Below are 19,806 nucleotides of genomic sequence, written 5' to 3'. Positions count from 1 at the left end.
TGTTATAAGCTCCCAACCACCAATGTATGTCAAGAAACTAGAGTAGAACTGACATACGAGCGCCTAACACAGGGCTGGATTCAAGGCTGCAACCTGCCACCTGTCGTCTGATACGGCACCCTAGCAAAAGCTGCGCCCTATGATTGCTCCCAAGCGCATGCTCTGGTTCTGAATTACGAGCTGAAGGAATGCCACACAGCAATTTCACTTTGGGTTAGTCTGCAAATGCAATCTGGCTAGAGTAAGCAGGATATGTCACAAACAGGATGCCATGATATGAGAGCTCATTCCACCTCATCCATCCCTTCTGAATTATGGTAAGAAAAGCCACACACGCACAGGCTCGGGGGGGGGGGGAATCAATCACAGTAGGAGCAGGGGGAGTTATATCTGTGAGATATGCCATAGCTAGGAAAAATGAATGCAGTTAGCCAGCTGGTGAGAGAGCGCCCAGGTACTCACTCCGGCCAGCGACTTCTGGATATTCTCCCTGGCTCTGGCAATGTCGCGTAGGATCGTGCTGGCTCCGTTCTCCTGCAAACAGTGCAGAAAGAACCAAGTGTTTGGTTTTTTGTTTGGTTTGGTTTTTTTTTTTTTTTTAAAAAAAGGCACAAACAGATACAGGAGAAATTACTGAGGGTGGATCACATGAAAGGAGGGAAAGTGTTTTTACTGTGTAGAGAGCAGTCAGCCATTGAAAAAAATTAGTGAGCGTAAAAATCCATCCATGGAATGAAACAACTATGTTGTCAGCAGCTATATCTGGAATAGCTGCAGGATAGGATCCAGGCAGCAGCCACCGGGACGCTCCAACTTCCCACCAACTTTTGCATCAGACAAGCGGGTGTAGCTATTCATGACACAGCCTTACCCGTGTCTGGGTCAGTGACCCTATTCTCCATAGAAAGTGCACATGCAGACTTTGAATTGACAAAAGTGCTTTTTCTACTGCTGCTACCCACCCTATGCAAATGGAGTGGGTTTATAGACACAATAAATTTCTTACATCAAAAGCAGGGCAGCTGTATATCCTGAACTGAGACTTGCATTCTTTGGTGTAGACCAGTGTTTCTCAAACTTGGGTCTCCAGCTGTTGTTGGGACTACAACTCCCATCATCCCTAGCTTGCAGGACCAGTGGTCAGGGTTGATGGGAGTTGTACTCCAACAACTGCTGGAGACCAAAGTGTGAGGAACACCGGCCTAGATTATGAAAATGGAATATATTTGGTTTCGAACAAGATTCTGCTCTTAAGTGCCAGGCTTTCAAAAAAAGCTGGCATCTCCCCAACCACATAAAGAATGGTGGTGACAGAATTGGAAACATGGTGGAGATGGCAAGCATACCTGGGCTAGATGTATGGAAGCCATGAGATGGGAGGCAGAGTTGGGTCAAGCACTGATGCCACAGCTGCTGGCAAACCAGGTCCCCTCTCATCTGAGCCTTTCTCCAGCAACTGGCCATGTGTTAGCAAGCACCTCTCAACTATTGTGACTAGAAACTTTTTTAGGGGAAATCTTTCAGGATACCAAATTCTGTGTGGGGTACTCCAATCTACACTTCAGAGCCTTGAACGCAAGTTTCCTCGTGCTGACCTGATGCTGGGTTCATCAACTTTAATCTAGACCAGGCATCCCCAAACTTCGACCCTCCAGATGTTTTGGACTACAATTCCCATCATCCCTGACCATTGGTCCTGTTAGCTAGGGATCATGGGAGTTGTAGGCCAAAACATCTGGAGGACCGCAGTTTGGGGGGGCCTGGTCTAGAATGTATCTTCAGGCATAACTGCTGTTAAATCATGAAAGCTGTTTTGTTCTAATGGTGGCAGTCACACTGTCTATGCCATGCATCTGAAGCCCTCCACACACTAAGCTGAGTTTAGTATGCATCAGGTCCTACATGAGCATTTCCCCAAACCTTTGACACCTGTGGGACAGATTTTTTAAAAAATAAATAAATAAATAAAAGTTGGAGACACACTTCAGTCTTATACCCACAAAATAGAAACACAGAATCAAATAACTGCCGAGTTATTTGCAATGCAAGAAGATGTGTAGTTTCTCAACCAGTTCTTTAGAACTGTGGGACAGCCAAGTTTATGCTGTCCATTCAGTTAGGGTTCAGGGATGGGATAGAACTTTCTGGCCAACGTTGGGTGTTCTAGGATTCCCCTGTGACAAGTGATAAGTGCAAGTTGTGTCAAAGAATCCGTGTTTGGACTGGTGAATACTGAAGGCACACTTCAGTCTCTCTTGTGGCACAGACTGCTGGGCAGCCACAGGTGTGTTTTAAAAAAAAACACCTCCAAAAGAAAATAGGGCCCTGGAAAGCACCAGTGTAATCCTTCCTGGCAAGAGCCAACATACTTCTAAACTGTCATGTTCTCTACTTACTTTGCCAAATCTTTATTAGACATTACAAGTACAGGCCAGCATACTGTCATGTTCTCAAGATGCAGGAAAGTCAGCCTATTTAAAGAAGGCGCTTATCAATTTCAGTGCCCTAATCACTGTCAGTCTCATTTGCTTCAAGTTCCTTACTAACTAACAAAGCAGCTTGGAGAATAAGCCCTGGGAGACTGAATACTTAGAAGCTGCTGCTTCTGGATATGGTGCAAACGTCACTTGATCTCCTGCTTACCAGAGAAAAGAGAGCCCACTGCTTCACTCACAGCCTGCCCCTCTGAGGGCCTGTACCATGTGCACAACTGCTCACAGGTGAGCATTTCTAGTTCCTACAGTTATGTAACTACTGAAGGCAGCACAAATGTAGCTGAGCAAGTGCAGCATCTACCAGCCAGGCAATAACCGTACAGTACTTTTCCGTGTATTAGACGAGGGTGTTTTACTCCAAAATAAAGTAAAAAATGGGGGGGGGGGTTATCTTATACCGTGTTTCCCCCTTTTTAAGACGTAGCCATAATATAAGACATAGCAGGATTTCTAAGCAGTTGCGCGATATAAGCCATAACCCGAAAATAAGACATAGTGATAGACCCTTCCCCCCTCCCGCCAGCCAACTCTCCCCCATAAAAATCTCTCCCCATTTTACTGTCGCTCCAAAGACACGTATTTCTTTTAAAAGCTTGTAAAAATGCACCGTAGAGCCGTTCCTGCAGCCTCGTGATTCCCCCTCCTGTTTCTGTAAGCATTTTTAAAAATACCTGTAAAAGGATTCCAAAATATTTTTTTTTTAGCTAGGCTGTGTGAGCTCTGCTTGCTTGGTGAAGAGGAGAAAAGTGGCATTTGCGGTGGGGAGAAGATGAAAGCACGAGGGAAAAAAGAGGGGCGATTGAAGACGCTGCCTTCCCCTTTAGGGAGAGACTCTGTGTGCGCGTCTCTCTCTCCCCCCCCCTCTCTCTCTCTCACACACACACAGCCCACCTCTCGCTTCCCCCCACCTTTCCCCCTTTTAATAGCCTTTTAAAAAGTGAGGATTCTTTTTTCTTTCCATTGCTTGTCTGTAGAGCTTCCCCTTTAAGGATTTGTACCGGTACCGGGATCGCTGCCGGTGGCGCAGTCCTTGCCTTGGGGATTAAGGACTTTCCCCTTCTCGATGTTTAGGAGCTGCTAAACACTGCCCTACACCCTACACAAAAGTTAACATTTTGTGGGTAAGAGAAACACGGACGGGTTGTTAGGACCAGCAGATTATCTCACCCCGCTTTCTGCTGGCTCAATTGCTACTTAATTGCTACCATTTACCATCTTAATTGCTGCTCAGCTGGCTTCTTTGTTTTGTACAGTATCTCAGCCGGTAGCCTCTTTGCTATCAGTGCTACAAAGTGCTACATTGTTGGAACTTTCGCTCTTAAGTCTTGGGCAGTTGGCTGGCTGGTAGAGATCCTTATTTGCTTTAGTATAGGCTACTGCTACGACTGCATCACACAGATAGATTCCATTATACAGTACTGGTTTAAATTTAAGAAGCTCCAGTGTAGCAGATTGCTATTAAGTGAGTCCCCACCTGGGAGGGGAGAGAGAGAGAGCAGCCCTTCGGAGGAGCTCCTTCCCTCCCTCACGAACATCCCAGGGCCGGGGAGAGAGGGCTGGGCCAGCGATGCACACACCTCCCTTCCCTCAGACTCCCTCTCATGGAGCTTGGTGGTGGCTGTTGCCCGTCATTTTCTTTCAGTCAAGAGTCCTGCCCCGCAGGGAGACAGGGAGAAAGAGGGACACTGCTCCTGATGTAATAAAAATACCGGTAAGACATTCCCTGAAAATAAGCCACCCAGTGTTTTTTTGAGGAAAAAAAGTGATAAGACGGTGTCTTAAAATGTGGGAAAGACGGTACATGGGTAGTGCAGAGGGGGGGACAGGCGATTGGTGGCATCCGGGAGCAGGATCTAGTGATTGGGTGAGTGGATGGTGTCTGCTGCAAGGACTGCTTTGGATTGGCTGCTGCTTTGTCAAATGGGTGGGTTATTAGCGGATGCGTCAAGTGCTGCTTTGGATTGGCTACCACTTTGGCAATTTGGCTTGTGCTGCTTGCAATTGTTAGCGTTTGCCAGTTGGGTGAGTGATACTTGGTTCAGCATTCCCCCCATTTTCTTAAATTTGAGCCCCCCAAAATAGGGGGCATCTTATAGATGGAAAAGTATGATATTTAAGAAAGCCCTGCAGATTTCAACCATATTTCACTTTTCTGCAGGTTGTGAGGAAGAGGGGAGTGTGTTTCAGTGTCCAACAAATGCTGTTCATAACGTTCACAAGAAAGAACGTGTAAGAATTTCCTTCACCTTCTCCCTTCCTTACAAGCCATCTTCTATAACAGAGTCAACAGCACCTCTCTGGAACCTGTTCACAGTCACAAAACTTTGCTCCCTGCTATACAGCTATTTTCTTGCAGCCTAGAAAACCTTATCAACCTGAATCCTGCCTCTCATCTCCATTATTCAATGCCAAGGAGGCAATGCTGTTCCTACTCTGTCCTTTCAGAGTAACCTGGATTATTGAGAAACAGTGGCTGCATTCAGATGGAACACTAAAGCATGGTTTAGCACGGGAGTGGAAAACCTCTGGTCCACAAGCCAAATCTAGACCACCATGACTCCCCATTTGGCCTGCAAGATCATTTTCCTGAAATCACACTCACCTGCCCCACACCAAACATCCTATGTGACATCAGGTATGGGGCAGACAGGCGCAGCAGGATTCCATTCCCCTCTCACCAGCTGATGTGCGGAGTGTTCAGTCCTGTTTAGTTTGGGTGCACAAAAGAGAATTGTAGATCTGGGCCACCAGGCCAAAAATGTTCCCCATCCCTGGTTTAGCAATATGGGAATGTGTCAGAACAGGCCTTTCCAGCCGTTCGCCTACAAAGGAGAAAATCTGAAGCATTCGTCTTCTCTTTGTAACAAACTACAGGTGGTTAAACTAGAATTATCAAGAAGAGCCAGTTGCATATATATATTTTCTCCCCTTGCACACAAAGGAAGTGGGAAGAGAAGGAGAACATGTGAGACCAAACCTCACCATGGTGCAGCCTCATATCGCTAAGTCATACTTTAGCACTGCACCCGAATGCAGCTAATATGGCTCCATTTTCCTTTTCAAATAGCTCAAAAGTTTATTTTAATGCACATTGTTTTACCCTAGCCAGCACTCTCAAGGACAAACATTTAAAAGTGCAAAGAATGCATGGTTCGAGGGGCAAGGGGTAATTAATGTGGAATGGAGCTAAGCTGGAAATTACCTGCTTGGCAATCAACTACCTCTTGTAGTACTCAAACTACAACACCTGTACAGTAGCTGAGGAGCTCTTCTTCCCTGGAAACGCACCAGGGAAAGGAGATCTTGCCCTCTCAAGGTAGTGCATCCCACTGGGAAATAACATGTTTTGGATTCACTTGTACCATAGAGTAAGGTGGGGTGGGGTGGGAGAGCAGGGTGATTGTTCTGCAACCAAAGGCAAAAGGCCAATACTTGACAAGGAGATGATAGGCAGGAAGAGAATTTTAAGACGTCTGGTGCTCCAAGAATAATGTGAGAGGCACTCTACGTAGGGTATTGCAGTGTTTCTCAACCAGTGTGCCTCCAGATGTTTTGGGACTACAACTCCCATCATCCCTAGCTAGCAAGACCAGTGGTCAGGAATGATGGGAGTTGTAGTCCCAAAACATCTGGAGGCACACTGGTTGAGAAACACTGGGGTATTGTTTTGTAGATCCTACAGGTACCAAGCAGTATATCAGTTACTTGGTGGTGGTCAGGAACTAGCAGGTGGCAGCTGTTGCCTTCAAGCCCCATTTATAGGATTCCCACAGACATCTGATTAGCAGGAGACTAGGCGGAGGCTAGCAAAGGTCATCAGGTGTTCAGTAGATGGTGAGATTGTGAATGGAAATGACTTCATAGGAGTATGAAGAGAGCCCCCATTGCTACCTGCTCCAGAAGGATTGTGCCATGCAAGCTGCCTGTTCCCCCTGGACAGTACTTGCATCTTACCTGCTGGCAGGAGGGGCTAGCAGCTGGACCGTTCTTCTGTTCATAGTATCTCTTCTCAGCATCATCATATCTGAACTTGTCAAACCAGATCTTTTCATGCATGAGGAAGCTGGCGGCCATGTTTCTGAAAAGAGGGGGGGAGACTAAATAAATACCTAGGAATATTTCAGCTCAACGGTTAGGGCCAGCTTAGTCAAACATCATCTCCCTCTTCCATCCCATTGGGCCACATCCCCATTGGGCTCACGGATCCTTCCTACCTGAGATGGGGAGGTTTGTATAAATGGGACCAATTAGGAACCTACTGCTCAGTCACTTGGCCCCCTGTTCAGTCCTTTTGACACTGCAAGATAAGCAAGCGTCCTTAAAAAAAACCCAGTTCAACTACCCTGAGACAAGACACGTGAAAATGCACACAGTCCAACCAACAGTTAATTTTTCTCAATATGCTCATGTTCAGAAACAACCCCTTCCTGACATTGCCTTTCTAGGAGGGCTAGGCAGAGTTCCTTTGCCCAGACAGGAGGGTAGCTATGACACCAGCTCTATGGACACCTGAATAAGCCACCAAAATGATTCTAGCTAAATGATTGTAAGTAGCACTTCAACTCCTATGGGGAAAAAAAAGGGGAGTGTTGTGGAGCCACATTAACCAACGTCCACCAATGGACGCAGCATAGACCTGCTTAAAATAATGCAAAGCCAAGCACCAGGGCAAAGTTTACAAAAGAGCAAGACATCCTATCCCCTTTGTGGAGGCCTTCATTCTAGTACACAGTGGTTTGGTAAACTGGCCAAAAGAGAAGCACAACATTAAATTTGTGTCTAGAGGGGAAATAGGGGCATTCAAAAACAGAGGTGAGAATTTTGCATGTGGCAGTGGAATTCAAAACTAAGGGAGGTTCACTGCATGGCAGGAGAGACTACATGGGTACTATCAGACGGGATGACACAGAAAAGGATCACAGGATAGAAGATTTTAAGTGTAGAGGGAAAGGGGAGAACCTGACAGGAAACATCAGAATTTGCAATATGCTATTGAGAAACACTTAAATTGCAGGGGGAAGCATAGAGCCAACAAAAAGAAGCACCTTTCAGAGGTATCTGTTTGGTCCATTCCATTCACATAAATGTCCCAAACCTTTCCAGATCAGTCCAAAACCACCAAAACCACTCAGCAAACCTTCAAGCGACAACAATCCTTTGCTAAGAAGCACTTTGGGGTATAAAGGTAAAGGTAAAGGGACCCCTGACCATTAGGTCTAGTCATGACCGACTCTGGGGTTGCAGCACTCATCTCGCGTTATTGGCCGATGGAGTCAGTGTACAGCTACCAGGTCATGTGGCCAGCATGACTAAGCCGCTTTGGCGAACCAGAGCAGCGCACGGAAATGTATAGTTCCAGCTTAATACAGCCAGTGTTTGAGACAGCCAGAAAGGTCAGATACAGTATCTGTGGAGATCATATTTTTAAAAAAAGTTTTTCCATATCTGACAAAAGCAAAAGCTGTGAGACTGTTTCTGTCATGACTGATCTTTTGGTGAGTGACTTTTCCCTATTTCCCCTAAAGAAAGCTCAGTATTTCAGACCTACCCTTCTAAAAAAAGCTCAACAACTTTGAATTTTCTCCGTAAAAAAGTTCAACTATCTTTGACCCGAACCCACACAAAAAGCTCAACAACTTTGACTCTGCTCCCTAAAAAATGCTCAACAACTTTGACCTGAACCCCCCGAAAAGAGGTAGATCACTGTTTTTTTTCCTGTGAGTAGATTGCAGTCTCTTGGGAGTTGGACGTCCCTGTTCTACATATATATAATCAAGCAAATTGCTCTTCTGATGCATGCTAGTTGGAAGGTTTTTGCATGAGGAGCAGGATACTAATCCCCTAATAATAATAATAATAATAATAATAATACAGAGATAGTAAATCCTGTTTCAGATGCCTCCCCTGAACAGGTTAACAGGCTCTGCAAAAGTAATGGGAATAATTTATAAGCTTAAATAGACCAGAGCAGCAGCACCGGCAATTGAGAAGGACAAATCATAAAACCATTTCCTTCCTCCTCCTAACCTGGACAGGCCCAATTAACATGGATGTCTATTATGGCCTGCTTATATCTTTCTACAGTGGGACACAACACATTTCAATGTTTTACATATAGAAGCTCTTCCACACTATCCTGGCCCATTAGGTTTGGGAATGTTACCCCAGAACAAGCGTTTCCTACTTAGCATGAGACTCTGGTGCACTTGAAGTGAGAGCAGCTGGCTGAGATGGCTTTGCTAGCATGGTTTCGGGCATTCCGGCGCTCTCCTGCTTGCTTGCCAGCTTTGAGGCTCTGAAGATGTAGTACTGCGCCTCAGCACTGTCATAGGTGGGTTTGCTGAGCCACGCAGACTCGCTGTCCTTGTGCATGAAATACCAGGTGGCTGGTGAGAGGGCAGAATCTGGAGGTGCCGTTGCGGAGATGTTGTTGTTTCCCCTCTTGCCTGCTGCTGCCTGCTTCCCCGTGCTACGGCCCTTTTTGTCCTTCCGGCTCCTCTTGGAAGACTCTGGGCGCCCACACTCCTGCAACCTCACCTTTCCCGGAGGGTGCCCGTCAAACATGTTTGTGTAAAAGCATCTCTCTGCGTCATCATAGATAGGCTTTTCCAGCCACACCTCCGAGATCAGCGCCTGCAAACTCGACACCTGAGGCTTGCCATTCACCGGCTGGATCAAAGCATCAGGCAGATTTGGGGACGCACCGGTATCCACAATGATATCTGCAGGCTGGGCTGGTGTTGAAGGAGTAGGCAGCGCAGTCACATAGCCTTCATCTGGTGTTAGTCCACTACTGCTGTGCAATGGCGTGGATGAGAGGTCCAGGGTCTGTGGTAGAGCCAACTGGGATTTTTCGACAAACAGCTTCTCAGCGTCGTCAAAGTTGAACTTGTTGACCCAAGCATCCTGGATGATGTGGTGGCAGGCCATCAGGCTGCCATGGGCACAGGGCAAGGCAGCCAGGTTTCTCTGTGGCCTCCTATCACCTTGGAGGACCTCTGCCTCCGACCAGGGCACCAGCGCAGACTGCTCAGCGGCCGGGAGCCCCTCAGAAGCCTCCTTCAACAACATTTCGGCAAGCTTCTTCCTGTAAGCTGTTTCCGCCCGGTCAAAGAGAGGTTTATCAAACCAGACACGGTCGGCCAGTAACCCGGCCAGGACAAAGTCCACTTTGGGGTCTAAAGGCTTGCGTTTGGGGGAGCACTTCCTTTTCTTTTGCTTCTTCCTGCTTCCTGCCCTCCACAGGTTTCCCTTCACCTCTTCCTCCACAGGGTCCTCCTCGTGGCAGAAGCCGTTCACCGCCACCACCTCTTGACAGGCCCCGGCAGCGGAAGCTGCTAAGGTTGCTTCCCGCTCATAGTGGAGCCTCTCTGCCTCGTCATACTTGTACTTGTCCACCCAGACTTTTTCTGCGGGGTAAAGTAGCTTCCTTGTCCTCATCTTCCAAACGGGGCGGCAGCATTAAGAAACAAGCACAGTAATATAGTTGCAGGGGGGGAGAAACCCTAAGACATACTAATGGCATGCAGTTAAGATTCTATTCATTTCAAGACCTCAGGTTCTACTAGCTACATATATGCAGAGCCCTAGTTAAAATCCAATGCTAGTCATATTCAAGAGTTGATCCACTGAAATTAAACGGACATGACTGGCTTGGATCAATCAATTTCAGTTAGTTGACTCTTGAGTAAAACACAGCAGGATACAACCCAATGGTGTTTTGGGTGCATAAGAGTTTTGTGCTCCGTTCACTGGTTGAATTACTCAAATGTTCAAAGCTGCTCAAAATAAGCTGCTCTAGAAGGCTCTGCCTTCCCAAACTGCATTTCATATGCCAAAATGGTTTTGTTGTTACGCAGTGGGGGGGGGAGTAGATTTATTTATGCAGCATAAATTTAGTTCGGTATCTTGGGATGCAGACCAGAACTAGTAAGAGCAATGAAATGATCTGGTTTGCACCCTCTGTCTTCCAGTGATCATGTTCACTGGAATATACAGTGGTACCTCGGTTTTCCAACACCTCGGATGTCAAACGTTTCAGCTTTGAACACCAAAAACCTGTAAGTAACTGTTTCGGTTTTTGAACGCTTTTCGGAAACCGAACGTGGCACCCAGCTTCCATATTGAGTTTTCCAGACGGAAATGCTTCCAGAAAGGCATGCTTTGGTTTCTGAAGGTTTCTAGGGTTACCAGACTCAATAGTGGACAGGACTTCTGTGCCTTTAATTGCCCTGCTCTCTGAGTCTGGAAACCTTAAAGAGACACCGGCAGACCCTTTGTTTAATTTTCAAGCAAAGGGTCTGCTGGTTTCTCTTTAAGGTTTCCAGACTCAAAAGAGAGCAGGGCAATTAAAGGCACAGAAGTCCTGTCCTCTATTGAGTCTGGCAACCCTAAACATTTCGGAAGTTGAATGGTCTTCCAGAATGGATTACAGTGGTACCTCGCAAGATGAATGCCCTGGAAGACGAATTTTTCGCAAGACGAATGCGTCTTGCGAATTGCGGTTTCCCATAGGAATGCATTGAAATTTAATTAATGCGTTCCTATGGGCAAAAAAAGAAATTTCAATGCATTCCTATGGGAAACCGCGATTCGCAAGATGAATTAAATTCGTCTTGCGAGGCACCACTGTACGTTCAAAAACCGAGGTACCACTGTATAGGACATCATCACACACAATGGCAGAGGCAATGCAGATCAAGTAATTGCTGTATTTTGGATTGGAATTTGTGGGCCACCCAGAGCCAACCAATGGCTCTTCAAAGTTCACAGACTGTCTAGCACAGGCATCCTCAAACTTCGGTCCTCCAGATGTTTTGGACTACAATTCCCATCATCCCTGACTACTGGTCCTGTTAGCTAGGGATCATGGGAGTTGTAGGCGAAAACATCTGGAGGGCCATAGTTTGGGAATGCCTGGTCTAGCAGATCAACAAAATTAGCAAATCAATTTTACTGCTCATTTGTAGGCTGGGATCAACATATGCATTGTGGGTGATCTTTTATTCATGGGGCTCAAATTATAAAACTTATTATCTAAGCCAAAGTTATCAGTCACATTGCTATATATCCAAGTAGCATTAGTTATTAAAATGTAAATGAGCAGTTTTTAGAACTCCATACTCTTTTTGCAAGAGGATGTCAGAATAAACAGAATATGAATAAATGAATCAGTAGCAACTGCCCAACAACTACAAAGGGAGTAACTGACCTCAGATTTAGAATTTCAGAGTGTGCAGCAGATGGTCATAACCCAATCTACATCTCATGAAAGCCCTGCTGAGGTTTAGTTTGGTTCAAAGCAGTGATTGGTGTGATTTGTGCCCATATTTATGCTATTAATGAAATCCAGAATTTTGAAATTTACCATGTGGTTTAAAATCTATGCTCTTGATACAGTATTAAATATTGGGTCTATCCCTGTGGACCATTTTGTGAATGTGTAATTCTTGTGTAAGTGAATTAACTTGAAAGACACATCAGAACTGGACACCCCCCAAAACTAGGATCATTTTTAAAATGAGCTTTCTATTTCTTGAAAAGCATTTTAATAAATTTCCCTACTTACTATTGGTGACTTGAAATGGAATGCTCGTTCTAAAAAAAATGGAAATTTTTACTTCTTAAAAGTCCAGCCCTGACCCCATTGAAAACAAGTTCATATCAAGATGTTGGAAAGCTGGGAGCTGTATGGACTTGGTCATGGGAGGCTACTTTGTGTAAAATCTAGAGCATTGTGACTAGTGAAAGGCAATGACATCACAATGGCATCTCAGGGGGTGAAAGGTAATGACTGATGGGAGTAACCTCTTGCCTCTCCTTGCACATGGCCTCCCAGTGCATATAAGGTAAAGGGACCCCTGACCATTAGGTCCAGTCGTGACCGACTCTGGGGTTGCGCGCTCATCTCGCATTATTGGCCGTGGGAGCCGGCATATAGCTTCCAGGTCATGTGGCCAGCATGACAAAGCCACTTCTGGCGAACCAGAGCAGCGCACGGAAATGCCGTTTACCTTCCCGCTGTAGTGGTTCCTATTTATCTACTTGCATTTTGACGTGCTTTCGAACTGCTAGGTTGGCAGGAGCTGGGACTGAGCAACGGGAGCTCACCCCGTCACAGGGATTCGAACCGCTGACCTTCTGATCAGCAAGCCCTAGGCTCTGTGGTTTAACCCACAGCACCACCTGGGTCCCTTTCCCAGTGCATATAATGAATGTCAAAACAGGTACATTGCACATTTCCAGTACATCACACAAAGTAGGTCCCATACAGTGGTACCTCGGTTTACGAACACCTCGGTTTACGAACTTTCGGTTTACGAACTATCCTAACCCGGAAGTTAGTAAACCGAGGTGCCGGAGGTCTACTGAGTGTCCGATGCCTTCGGGGAGGCCGGGCCTTCGCTCCGATGCCTCCTGGAGGCCCGCAGCGAAGGCCCGGCCTCCCCGAAGGCATCGGAGCAAAGGCCAAACCTCCCCAAAGGCATCGGAGCGTCGGATACCTTCGGGGAGGCTGGGCTTCGCTCTGATGCCTTTGCGGAGGCTGGGGAGCCGCGAAAGCGGTCCCCGGCCTCCGCAAAGGCATCAGAACAAAGCCCCAGCCACCGGAAGGCATCGGAGCCGGGACTTCGCTCCGATGCCTTTGCAGAGGCCGGGGACCGCTTTCGCGGCTCCCAAGCCTCCGCAAAGGCATCGGAGTGAAGTCCCGGCTCCGATGCCTTCCGGAGGCCGGGGAGCGTTTCCGCGACTGGGCTGTGCAGCCGCGAAAGCAGTCCCCGGCTACCGGAAGCCGGGGACCGCTTTCGCGGCTGCACAGCCCAGTCGCGGAAACGCTCCCCGGCCTCCGGAAGGCATCGGAGCGGCTTCGCTACGATGCCTTTGCGGAGACCGGGGAGCACTTTCGCGACTCTCCCCGGCCTCCGCAAAGGCATCAGAGCGAAGTCCCGGCTCCGATGCCTTCCGGAGGCCGGGAAGCGTTTCCGCGACTGGGCTGTGCAGCCGCGAAAGCGGTCCCCGGCAACCGGAAGCCAGGGACCGCTTTCGCAGCTGCACAGCCCAGTCGCGAAAGTGCTCCCCGGCCTCCGCAAAGGCATCAGAGCGACTTCGCTCCGATGTCTTTGCGGAGGCCGGGGAGCACTTTCGCGACGCTCCCCAGCCTCCGGAAGGCATCGGAGCCGGGACTTCGCTCCGATGCCTTCCAGAGGCCGGGGAGCGTTTCCGCGACTGGGCTGTGCAGCCGCGAAAGCGGTCCCCGGCTTCCGGTAGCCGGGGACTGCTTTCGCGGCTGCACAGCCCAGTCGCGGAAACGCTCCCCGGCCTCCGGAAGGCATCGGAGCCGGGACTTCGCTCAGATGCCTTTGCGGAGGCCGGGGACCGCCTCCGCAAAGGCATCGGAGCGAAGTCCCAGCTCCGATGCCTTCCGGAGGCTGGGGCTTTGCTCCGATATCTTTGCGGAGGCCAGGGACCGCTTTCGCGGCTGCAGCCCAGTCGCGGAAACGCTCCCCAGCCTCTGCGAAGGCATCGGAGCAAAGCGGTTAATCCGTTCTAGGGGGTGTTTTTCCTCCTCTAGAACGGATTAATCAACTTCCCATTACTTTCAATGGGAAAGTTCACTTCGGTTTACGAACACTTCGGTTTATGAACAGACTTCTGGAACCAATTGTGTTCGTAAACCGAGGTTCCACTGTATTTACAGTAACCTCAGAATTCTAGTTACAGGTAGGTAGCCATGTTGGTCTGCCGTAGTCAAAACAAAATAAAAAAATTCCTTCCAGTAGCACCTTAGAGACTAACTAAGTTTGTTATTGGAATGAGTCGACTTCTGTTTCAGTCTCTAAGGTGCTACTGGAAGGAATTTTTTTATTTTGCTCAGAATCCTAGTTTCAATGCACCGTATTTTTAACGTTGCATAAAAAGGGAATTAGCCATTTGTCCCATATATGGCAGAAACTGCATTAAACCCCCGACTGCATTCGCATATCAGCATAAACCAGGCATCCCCAAACTCCGGCCCTTCAGATGTTTTGGCCTACAACTCCCATGATCCCTAGCTAACAGGACCAGTGGTCAGGGATGGTGGGAACTGTAGTCCAAAACATCTGGAGGGCCAAAGTTTGGGAATGCCTGGCATAAACCATAGTTAATGGTTTATTGTCAAGGTGGAGATAGTTTCCATTTTGTTGCTCCCTTAATACAAGCAGGAAAGACCATGATCCCTTGCTTAGCATTATGTCCAAACCAGGGATTGTGGTTTGTGTCGCTCAAACAAGCCATGGCCAAGAAACAAAGTACACATCTTAGAATTCACATAGCAGGTTTTTTGCGGGGGGGGGGGGGGAGTGAAATAAACCATGATCCCTGATCCGGACACCGTGCTAAGTCAAAAATTGTGGTTTGCTGCTCCAGTTTGTATTACAGGAGGAGCAAAGTGGGAACAGTGCTTGCACTCGTGGTAACTCTTCCATGACCTTTAGATATAGCCATTAACGAAGTGCAAGGGATAAGGGATTTGGGAAGAATTTGGAATATTGAAGCTTTCCCTAGAAATAGAAGCAGCATCCAACAGCGTAAAAGAGTAAGCTACAGTTTTGAGTCAGGGGGAAGAGCTGGAGAAGGGAAAAAGCAAGGATTTTAACAAAAGGCTGACAAAGACACAAGGGACAGATAGGATTCTTCCACAGCCACAAATTAGTGACCCTTCAATCCTAAGGTCAAAATCAGGTGACTTACAAAATGCTAAATATTGGGGCTATCACTGTGGAAAATTTTATGAGAGAAGCTGTTAGCTAAAAGGATTCAGCAGCAGTAACTATATTTGCGAAATTATTTCAATTATGACTTGGATTATCTCAAAAAGGATACACGCTTTGAGACATGGGCATGATTTTACTATATGAACTGTATAGACAATTTCTTTGAAAGCCCAAATCCTTAGAAAGAAAGGGTGCTTATATGGTGTTCCACCTAAATGCTCCATTTTATTCTGGGATTAGCAGAATTAGAGCCAATTGCTTTAAGCCAGTGAGCGAAACTGCTGTTTCAAAAAGGAGGCAATATTTTACAGTAGGTGGGGTCATTTAAGTGCATATTTTAAATTTAATGTAATTAATTACTATGATTTTTATGTTTGAGAGATGCTAAGATTATGGTTATAAAAGTTTAATAGCATGGGCCTTACCCTTTCCTCTGACCCTACCGGCTGTGATAGGAATGCCTCCAGAACTGTACTGTACATGACGCCTAGTTTGAGCAGTAATTATATATAATACATACATACATACATATATTGTTAGGTTAAATCAGTAGTCACTACACAGTTGTGGAAATCACAATAGAGATATGTCAAGCATGAATACCTTCTGGCAGCCTGAAAAGGCTTTCTTGGTTGGGCTGGCTTTCAACAGCCGTAGAAAAACTAATGCGGATTCATTTTAAATAGGTTTTAATGTGGTATTCTGTTAATCACTTATTTTTTCAATAGTTGCTACCAAGCTTTTGTAAAAGAGCTGGGTAGAATCTAAAACCAATATATACAATTGTCTAAAAGGCAATACACCCCAGATTATCAGCAGCAGAGGAAGTATTTTCCATTAGGAGGCTGTAGATGATGGAAGACAGTAGTAATTTTGCATTCCTGCTGTTTTTGTTGAAATAAGATACTATCCACTCCTCCACAAAAGCCTGAGCATCAAAATGAAAGACACAAGTACAATATAAATACTTAATGCCACAATTGCTATTAGATACTTTAAAAGCCAAGCCTGGTAGATCTGCCTTACTGGGCATCACTTTTAGTTCGAGTAAGTCAAGCAAGCAAAGGAGCAAGAATATTGTGAGCAAGTACTTACTTTTTTAGTTCCTAGGATAGCATTAAGAAAGAAAGACAGAAAGCAGGAAGGTTAAGATGGTTTTGTTTCTAGAAACGTACTAGCCAAAGAGTAAAGCAACCAAGGGATTCAAGCCCACCATCACAGCACAATCCTACAAGACAAGTAGAAGCTGTTTATGGCATTGTGCAGAAGTGGAAACATCTGAAACACAGCACAGCAAAAAGGATTTGAATCTTGAAAAACCTGCTCCACTCCCATAGGATAGCTGGCTGCCCTGTATGTAACACGAAAGCTTCACCCTCTACAGCAGGAGGCTACCATAATAGAGAATCCCTCCACCGCCCCTCAGAAGCCCACATAATGAAAAGGAAAATGTATTATGACAATTGTTATTTAAATCTATTACCTTCCCTTCACCAGCAGGTCCCAGGGAAAGTTACAGATGTTGAAAAATCAGTATTAAAACAGTTTAAACTAATTACTATTGCAGGAATAGTGTGGATTCTGGAAGCACACTTCTCAGGTGTCAAAGGCTGTTAGATGTACAATGAAGGTGCTACAAACACACACCGCTGTAGGGAAGGATTTCCACAACTTAGGGACTGCCACAGAGAATGCCCTGGGCCGGACCAACCTCCCTGCTCCAATCTTCCAAGGGTGGTGGAACTGGCGGCTTGCTCGGGGAAGGCAAGTGCCGCTGCCGCCATCAGTCCCCCGAGCCAAGCGTTGCGCCTGAGCAAGCACTGCTGCCGCCGCCAGTCCCCCAAGCCAAAGCGCAGCGGCCGCTTGGCTCGGGGAAGGCAGGCAGGCACTTGCTCTCTTGCCTGCCTGCCTTTCCCAAGCCAAGAGAGCAAGCGCTGCCGCCACCGCCAGTCCCCCGAGCCGAAGCGCACGGCTCGGGGAAGGCAGGCAGGCAGGTGGCAAGCAGCGCCCGCTGAGCTTCGGCTCCGGGGCTGTTGTCACCTGCCTGCCTGCCTTCCCCGAGCTTCGCTTCAGCTCGCGCTGACAGCTGTAGTGCGGCAAGAAGATCAGCTGTCAGCCTTCTCACCGCGCTACAGCTGGTTCCCTTTTTGTTGCCGCTCGCCGCTTCGTCTTTCTATGGCCGCGCTTCGCAAGACGAAGCGGTGGTCATAGAAAACCTCGTTGTCTTGCGAGTCCCTCGCGCAACGCAAAATGCTTTCGTCTTGCGAGTTTTTTGTTGAGCGAGACATTTGTTTTGTGAGGTGCCACTGTACCTTAGTTTTGGTGGGGGGAAAACATTTGAGAAAATATGTAACCAGGTCTTAAGGCACATGGGTTTTTCCCAATCCTGGTTAAAGCTATTCCGTCACAGTGTCACGTTAGAGATGCCTGTCCTTTTTCTTATCAAGAACCCTCAACACAACAGTAAGGGTAGGAACCTAAAAAAAAAAAAGCCCTGCTGGATTAGGCCAAAGGCCCATCTAGTCCAGCATTCTGTTTTAAGGGTCACTTAAAAACTCAAAAGTGTGTGGGGGGGGAGAACAAGGAGGACAGAGGAAATACTGCTATAAAAATAAAAGGAAAATCCAACAGCAAACATTTAATGAAGGGCAGAAAAAAATATGTATGATCCACAAGCAGTTAAGACAGCATACAGTAGTTAACAACATTGAATTAAAAATGGAGCGGTGGTTAGAATGCAGGAAATGCAAAGAAAGATAGAACAGTCATGCTGCAGTGCTTTATAGCTCCAACAGATGTTGTAGCCAGTCATGTGTCAAAGACGGGGCAGTAACAAATCAAAAAACAGAAACAAGCCCTCACATTTATTATTAGGAAGTAAATTCAGCTACATTTCTTTAGCCGTACAGTATTGAAGAAGCTGGGCTAGAGAAGGTTGGTGAAAGAATTCAATCATTGTGTGGCAGAGATCTGCAGAGAGCACTGTGTGAAATAAAGATTCCTCTTGAGAACGCCTCGGACTCCATCACAAACAGTTCACTTGCGAGTAGAAAGGATCATATATGTGGCAAGAGACCACCTAGTAAGAAAATGCAGCTTTTTGTACTGTACAGTGGTACCTCTACTTACAAATAACTCTACTTACGCATTTTTCTACTTACAAATGGAGCTCCGTCCGCCATCTTGGATGTGGTTTGGATCGGATTTTTTCTACTTACGAATTTTTAGATAGGGTTGCTTCAACTTACGAATTTTTTCTCCCAATGCATTCCCATGGAATTCGACTTACAAATTTTTTCGACTTACAAATGTGTGTTCGGAACGCATTAAATTCGTAAGGAGAGGTACCACTGTATATGCATTCATTCACAAACTTCTTGAAGTACAGCTTTACATATTTCCTCTAGGAAGGTTGTGTTGGCTCACAGCTGCTTCGGAACAACTTCAGGAATTAATCAAGTTCATGAATGACAGGACTACCATGGGCTAACAGAAGGAATGGCAAAAACAGAAGACTATGCCTGAAAGCATTTCACCTCCAACTACCAAATGATGACAAAAGGAAGTGATCATCTGCATGCCTCGCTTGGAAGCATTTCAAAAGCATCCATAAGGCCACTCTCTGAGGCAAACATGCCAGAATAAGCAGCCTTTGGGTATGCAAAGCAGTTCTTCCGAACCCATAAGATAGGTCAGCATAAGAGAGGCGGTCAGGTGGTTAGCCAGCATGGCATAGCAGCCTGATTTAGAATGAGGAAAACCAGCTTTAAATACTACCGGTAGCAGCCAAAATGGCCAATTCACACCCCTGCAACTTGGTGTTTACCTAGCACTTTGAAGAACTGAAAGGGCTTCACAAAGATTACATTAATATCCTACCCTTCCTCAGAGAAGCTCAAAGCAGCATACAGTACATGGCTCTCCTTCCCATGAGGTAGGCTAGGATGAGAGATGGTGACTCAGCAACAAGATCGGCCAGTGAGATTCACAGCCGTGTGAGAATTTGAACCCCTAGTCTCCCTAGTTCTTGCCAGACACTATAACCAATGTGTTACAGCAATGCTATAGAAGAGACCAGTTACCACCCCAACTTAAGACCAAGAGACAATCACTTGCCTAAGGCAGCCTACAATGTTGAATCATAGTCAAAATTTGGATCAGCAACCTCTAAGATTTATTCTCTGGGCCAATTACAACCCAACTCACAACCACATCAATGGGAAGGTAAGAGTGGGGTGAGTGGAAGAGCACTCCAAGTTCCCCAGAGAGAAAAAGTGGAGTAAAAAAAAAGCATAAATATATAACTCAGTGCTAGAGCAGCACCCCTCTTCTTAAAATTGCATTTTTCACCTTGCCACATATTACTATTTTTTTAATAGCAAAATCTATGTGTATGGTGCCTTACAAACAAGTTAGAAAAGTCCCTGCCCTAAAAGGGCTTACAATCTAAAACAGACACAGGGAAACAACATTGAGGGGGAGCGCAAATGGCAGCATTTTTGTGTACCCCACTTAGAGGTGTTTAAATATTGTTGTACAAATACAGCTAGATTAATAAA

The 19,806-nt window shown here is 46.4% G+C and overlaps 1 protein-coding gene across 7 annotated transcripts in view; it reads right to left on the bottom strand.

Annotated features, from left to right (window-relative positions):
* Positions 1-19,806, bottom strand: part of EEF1D (eukaryotic translation elongation factor 1 delta) — a 29,826-nt gene that overhangs the window by 9,210 nt on the left and 810 nt on the right. For 2 of the 7 annotated variants that reach the window (XM_035125361.3, XM_035125362.3), the window contains exons 1-3: positions 12,064-12,086; positions 8,680-9,935; positions 6,450-6,573 (exon numbers count right to left, since the gene is read on the bottom strand). In XM_035125361.3, coding sequence (XP_034981252.3) covers positions 6,450-6,573; positions 8,680-9,935 — 1,380 coding nt within the window. In that variant the 5' untranslated portion in view covers positions 12,064-12,086. Of the gene's footprint in view, positions 1-462; positions 535-6,449; positions 6,574-8,679; positions 9,936-12,063; positions 12,180-19,806 lie in introns of those variants that run through there. The other 5 variants (XM_088676063.1, XM_088676064.1, XM_035125360.3 and 2 more) reach the window with 4 other exon arrangements.

The sequence above is a fragment of the Zootoca vivipara genome, chromosome 8 (genome assembly GCF_965207765.1).
Source record: "Zootoca vivipara chromosome 8, rZooViv2.hap1.1, whole genome shotgun sequence".
Lineage (NCBI taxonomy): Eukaryota > Metazoa > Chordata > Lepidosauria > Squamata > Lacertidae > Zootoca > Zootoca vivipara.
The sequence above is the reverse complement of the archived record's forward strand: the minus strand, read 5'-3'. Positions and strand labels throughout refer to the sequence as shown.